Source organism: Oreochromis aureus, linkage group 1, assembly GCF_013358895.1.
Source record: "Oreochromis aureus strain Israel breed Guangdong linkage group 1, ZZ_aureus, whole genome shotgun sequence".
NCBI lineage: Eukaryota > Metazoa > Chordata > Actinopteri > Cichliformes > Cichlidae > Oreochromis > Oreochromis aureus.
This window is the reverse complement of record NC_052942.1, coordinates 11,825,090-11,831,178: the sequence shown is the minus strand read 5'-3', so window position 1 is coordinate 11,831,178 and position 6,089 is coordinate 11,825,090. Positions and strand designations below refer to the sequence as shown.

The 6,089-nt window shown below is 40.4% G+C and overlaps 1 protein-coding gene across 1 annotated transcript; it reads right to left on the bottom strand.

The window, feature by feature from the left end:
- Nucleotides 1–4,678: 4,678 nt before the first annotated feature.
- LOC120440906 lies at nt 4,679–5,878 on the bottom strand. Its single transcript, XM_039614414.1, has 3 exons — nt 5,711–5,878; nt 5,178–5,460; nt 4,679–4,942 (listed from the first exon to the last, which is right to left on the bottom strand). The coding sequence occupies exons 1-3, from the start codon at nt 5,794–5,796 to the stop codon at nt 4,679–4,681; spliced, it is 633 nt and encodes a 210-aa protein (XP_039470348.1). The 5' UTR covers nt 5,797–5,878.
- Nucleotides 5,879–6,089: the final 211 nt, after the last annotated feature.

The following is a 6,089-nucleotide window of genomic DNA, read 5'->3' as shown; positions in this document are numbered from 1 at the left end:
CCTCCTCCTGCTCCTGCTGCTCCTCCTCCAGCGCTAGCAGAATAACATACCGCCTGCCTCTTGTTTGGATAACTTAATGCTGAGATGTCAGCCTCGATTCTGATATATACCACCTGCCTTGGCCTCTGGCTGACCTCATACTCCAGCTCCCACTGCAGAGACATTCCAGTGCTTTTCTGGTGCTATGTTTACACTGCAGCAGATTGCCATGGTCTCCCTATCTGTGTCATCACAGTGGTTGGCTTCCACGAGAGTCATCCCAACATGCTCGGGTTGTTTTGGAGGATATGCGAGTTCAACGACGTTTCGGTGACCCTTAAGATGAATTGCTCTCCGTAAAAGTGAAATTTTAAACTGAGAAGTTAAAATTCCTTTTTTCAAAACTTTAGATTTATATAATTAGAAAAAGGGGGAGGTCACTGGACATGTTTGCTCCACAATTTGTTTTGGCCCGGGCCCAGGAGGGGAAGCCCCCAAGCGGCCAACAGTCATTCAGAGTCCAAGAACCCTCCCACTCAACACTATGGCCACACCACGCCTGGCCTTTAAATGAATTAGTGCTGTTGACTTACATTTTAAGTCCATGTTAGATCCAAACTGAAAGACTGACGTCAAGCAAAAAGAAGTTTTCAATTCAGTAGCCTTTATCTTGGACGTAGCTCAAATACATCAGTTTTAATGGGACACGCACAAACTCTGCTGTTAGAAAGCTGTCTTGAAGAAGAAGAAACATTGCGTTTTTGTGTGAGTGTGTTTTTCCATTCTTAGTTTACCTAAAGTTACCTTCTTAGTTATGTTCTGCCAGCAGCTGGCTGCCACTGTTTGATAGCAGCTAAGCTGGCACGTGTGACCAGGCAGATATTTTCATCTACTCTCAGTTTATCTTTTGCATGACTCATAATATTCACTTTGACATCTGGTTTAACAATCAAGATTAGCATAAACAAAGCAATGCAATTTTACTTATTTATTTATTCATTCATTTATTTATTTAATTTTCTATTTGGCAAGACATTTAACCAGGCATCTGAAGTGTTTGGTTTACTCCTGCTTGTTTCCAGCTGAGGAACACAGCTGCGAGGAGACCCGTTTGTGTCTCAGGGGCTGAGATGGAGACGAGTGCTGACAACCTTTGTAATTCACTACTCCCTCTGTCTTTGCAAATAATCTCTGAATCATTTACTGACAAGCCTTTCAAGGAGCTCTCAGGTAACCACACTGCTGATCCATCCACTGAGGCTCCCCATCAAATCCATAATTCATTCCAAGATTCTGGGGTTAGAACCCTTCATCGTGGTTATCTATCTATCTATCTATCTATCTATCTATCTATCTATCTATCTATCTATCTATCTATCTATCTATCTATCTATCTATCTATCTATCTATCTATCTATCTATCTATCTATCTATCTATCTATCTATCTATCTATCTATCTATCTATCTATCTATCTATCTATCTATCTATCTATCTATCTATCTATCTCTCTATCTTCTATCTATCTTTCTTTCTTTCTATCTATCTATCTTCTATCTATCTTTCTTTCTTTCTTCTTCTTTCTTTCTTCTATCTTTCTTTCTTCTCTTTCTTTCTTTCTTTCTTTCTTTCTTTCTTTCTTTCTTTCTTTCTTTCTTTCTTTCTTTCTTTCTTTCTTTCTTTCTTTTCCAAGGATATTTAGAGTCCCAGAGTCATTTTTCAAAGCAAATCCTTGTTGCCAGGCATCCTGTGCTGCCTTCAGTTTTGTCTACAGTCTTGACTGACTCATTCATTTCTGTTCCTTTACTTTAATAAACTCATCATGATATCATTTGCGTCGTTATCCAACTGCAGTACGAAGGGCCATCTGATCAGTTTGGCAGCAACAGGGTGAATCCGAGCAGCAAGTACAACCCTGCACACTGTCCATCCTGCTGCTTCTAATAACAGTCACATCATCAATAAACTCTAGTGACTCAGTTCCACTGGCAGCTGCCCATACCATAACATTGCCTCCACCATGTTTGACATATGTTTGTGAGAAAGCTGTTCCTTTCACTTTCCACACTTCTCTATTTTCCCCATTCTGGTTAATCTGTCCAGAGAATCCAGATTTGAACAGGCTGTTTTACCCTAATCTAACTTGACACTTCTGTTTCTGAGGGCCACCAGTGTGACACTAACCTTACAGACTATTTTTTATTCCTCTGTATTCACATCGATCAAGGTGTCTCTTGTTTGGAGATGTTGACCATGATAACCCTGTCTGCTCAAGTGTTCTCGCTTGGAATATGAATAATAACTAATGATTAAATGCAGAGTGGTATATAAACAAATGTGAGTAAAAAAAGGTGAGAGAAGGAGGAACATTTAATGCATCATGGGAAGGCTCCCAGTAGCCTAGGCCTATTGCAACATAACTAAAGGAGGATTCCGGGTCACATGAGCTAGCCCTGACTATATGCTTTATCAAAAAGGAACGTTTTAAGGCAAATCTGTAACATTAACCTATTGTGAACTTGTAAAATTCCTATATGCAGCACTGAATTGCTCGATGTGTTTTTATGCATTTACATATAAACATATCTTCTTATGTGTGAGGTTGTTTGGTAATTATCACTATGACACAGGTGTATATATTTATAATTATCATCACAGCATATAGGGGATAAAGATGATCATTATTAATGTTATTAATTTTAATATTAACATTTATTTAATCCCATCTTTTATTTGATCAGTGACGGGAATATAGTTAAACTTACTTGCACAGCAGTTCTTTGTGCATTACACCGTCCTTTGTATTAAAATGATTGTTTTCCAGTTTCTGTTGTTCTTGCAAGTCCTCCATGTCCTTGTCATGGATATGTCTCATTTAATTGCTATCCTGTCTTGTTATCAAGAATAAAAAGATAGAAAGAGAAAAAAAGACTAAAAAACAAAAATAAAAAACCAACAGAAACCAGAACTAACTTGAGAGACCCTCAGTAGCTCCAAGAGCTCTCCATGCAAGAAAAGGCAGAGCAATATCGACTTTGTTCTTCTCATTCCTCTTTGTCTGAGGCCTTTATAACCAAAACATGAAAATCTGAAAGCTCTGGACAGCACTCTGCCATCTTGCTTTAACAATGCAGTTCAGGAGGCCATACTCGAGTCTCATTATAAACAAAGAGAAAGCCGACAGATTCAACGGGAGGGCAAATTTATGGGACAACCCCATTCTCTGTGAAGGATGCCGTCACTCCACTGTTTCTCTATTTATAGAAATGTTGCAGTATTTTTAAACCCACTAAAATAAAGCTGAAAATCTGAACTAAACAGTGTTGATTGCTTCATTGCGCTGGTATGCAGACGCAAGATTTCCTAAACTGCGCCACTGTCCAAACACTTGTGAATTTGAGCCTATATTATAAATAAAAATGTGCAAAAGCACTCGTGAACGAATTCTGTCACGTACTGCTGACAACACAATGCAATATACACAACCTCGCTTTAGCAAATATGAGGGAAGAAACTGGAAATCAACAGCTGTATTACAGTTTTTCTCGATTGGTTTGGCTCATTTCTTGAAACCGAGATGACATTCTCAAAACCATAAGGTCATTTGGCCAAACAGTCTTACAGTGCTGCCCAACATTATAGCTCACTAGCAAAATCAAATATCTGTCCCCAAACTCTTTGTCCATGCTTCAAAAGCAGATTCCTTTCCCATATAAAAGGTCAGTACAGTCAAAATAGCACAGATCCTTCTCAATTGCCTTGGCACATGTGCATTCATTTAGTGCTTTTGTCAGAATAACCTGGATGGTTTAGCACAACACCATGGATCCCCTGCAAAAGCCCATATCTCTCCCAAAAGAGTTTATCCATGTGTTAAAACTAAATATCCTTCCCATATAAATAGTCAATGCCCCCAAAATGCATTATACCTTTGGCATTGTTTAAGCACTGCAAGTCAAAATGCTTAGACGTTTTGTCACTGAAGCACAGGTCTAGCAACAGAATACCACTATGAATAAAACCAAAAGATTTTACAGTAAAATCAGCCTCCAATAAACCACTCATACTCAAGGAAACTGTAAACATTTTTATTCGTACAAAGAAATGTTAACATTAGAGAACATACTGTGAAAAGAAAACATATACAGGATTCTGTAAATATGAACAGTTATAAACACAAACAAAAAAACCAAAAAAAACTCTAGCCTACCATACTGTAAATAAAGTTTCAGAACTATAGTACAGTAATATTGTCAGTGGTCGCCATTGTCACCCTCTCTTTCCTGGCCACCATCCTCATCCTCCTGGCCATCGACGCGCTGCTCTCTGTCAGGCCATAAATTCTCATCCACATCGCAACGGATATTTTCTCGTGCGATGCAGCGAGGGAAGAAACGGCGTGAATGTCTCAACCATCCCCACATTGATCCCCTGTGATGTCCTCACATGCAGCATCCATTGCATGCAGCAGGGCCCTCTGGTCTTGAGCCTGATGCTCATACACCCTCCACCTCCAAGCTGAAAAAACTCCTCAATTGGATTTAGGAAAGGAGAGTAAGGTGGAAGAAACTCCATTAGCATCCGGGGATGGTGGTGAACCAGGTTCTGATGCGTGGGCATGCGGTGGAAGTTCACATTATCCCACACAATGACATAATGTGGTAGCTGAGGTCCTTCTACACCTCTCTCATTTTCTGGGATCAGATCAGTATAAAGGTGGTCCAAAAATTGAGGAGCTTTTGTGTATTGTAGGGCCTTAAACTGGGAATGTGTGTGGCCACACCTCTTTCTGATATAGCGGCACACATTGTTATATTTGCTCCTCGCTGGCCTGGGACATCCACAGTGGCTCGGTGGCCAATGATGTTATGGCCACGCCTTCGACCTTTGGCCAGGTTGAAGCCAGCTTCATCAACGAACACTAGGATGTGAGGGGTTTCGTTGCCTTCTAATGCCATTATTCTCTACAATAGAATAGAAATAAATCTAATCAGTCAAGTAGAGACAGATACTGCAGGGAGGATCTAAAGTACTGTACAAACAGGGAGTGGAAAACTGAAGACAATTTCTAGGCAAAATGCTCTAGTCACACAAAGCTGGATTCTGAAGGTGAAAAGGATAACGCAAAACAAAAAAACAGTGGTAACCATGTCTTACTGTAATAGTGTTACAATGATAGACAACCAGTAGTTGACTTACATGCACATACTGGTACCACAGCCCTTTCACTCTGTCAGAGTTTCTCTCAAATGGTACCCTGTAAATCTGTTTCATGGTCATCTGATGTTTCTTCAATACCCGGTCTATTGTGGAGATGCTGATAGAGTTTATATTTTGGAACATTACATTGTCTAGCAGGATTGCATTACGAATCTGTCTCAGTGTGATGGCACTATTTGCAATGACCATGTTGCATATTTCTCGTTCTTGTTGTTCATTTAGAAGTTTTCTTCTGCCACCCACTTGAGGCTGTCGTCCAATCCTAGACATACAAGTCAAAGGTCAACACTGTAAATTTGTTACAAAATGAGTTACCAATGTAATTGTACTGCTGTCTTATGGTACTAGAAGTGTGATACACTGCACAGTGACTGGAATACTATTCACAGTATTTTCTCCCATTTTTTGTCTTTGTCATTTTATAGTATCATATAACATCACATGACGATATTACAGTACTCTAGGCCTACACACACACCAACACTGAATAGTTCAATAGCATAGTTCTGTACCTGTTTTCCCTGCGAAAGGTTTGGATGATGGAGGAGACTGTAGACCGAGGCACATTAGGCTGCACTCGGCGACCTGCCTCTGCCATTGTGAGGCGATGGTTTATAACGTGGTCAATAAGGGTGGCCCGGATTTCATCTGGGACATCATGGTGCCTCCGTGCTCCTCGGCCTCTTCCCCTATTCCTCCACGCATTCTCACTCCTCCTCTTCCTCTTCTTCTTCCTCCTCTTCCTCGAGCAGGAAGTTGCTGTTGTACTTGGCGAGGTGCTTCCATGTTCACACTGCAAATGAAACTGGCCCCGGCCAAGCTCTGTCTATATACTTTGGCAGCAGTCATAATCATAGACAACACCTGTCAGGTATCTGAACAACCTGTTTG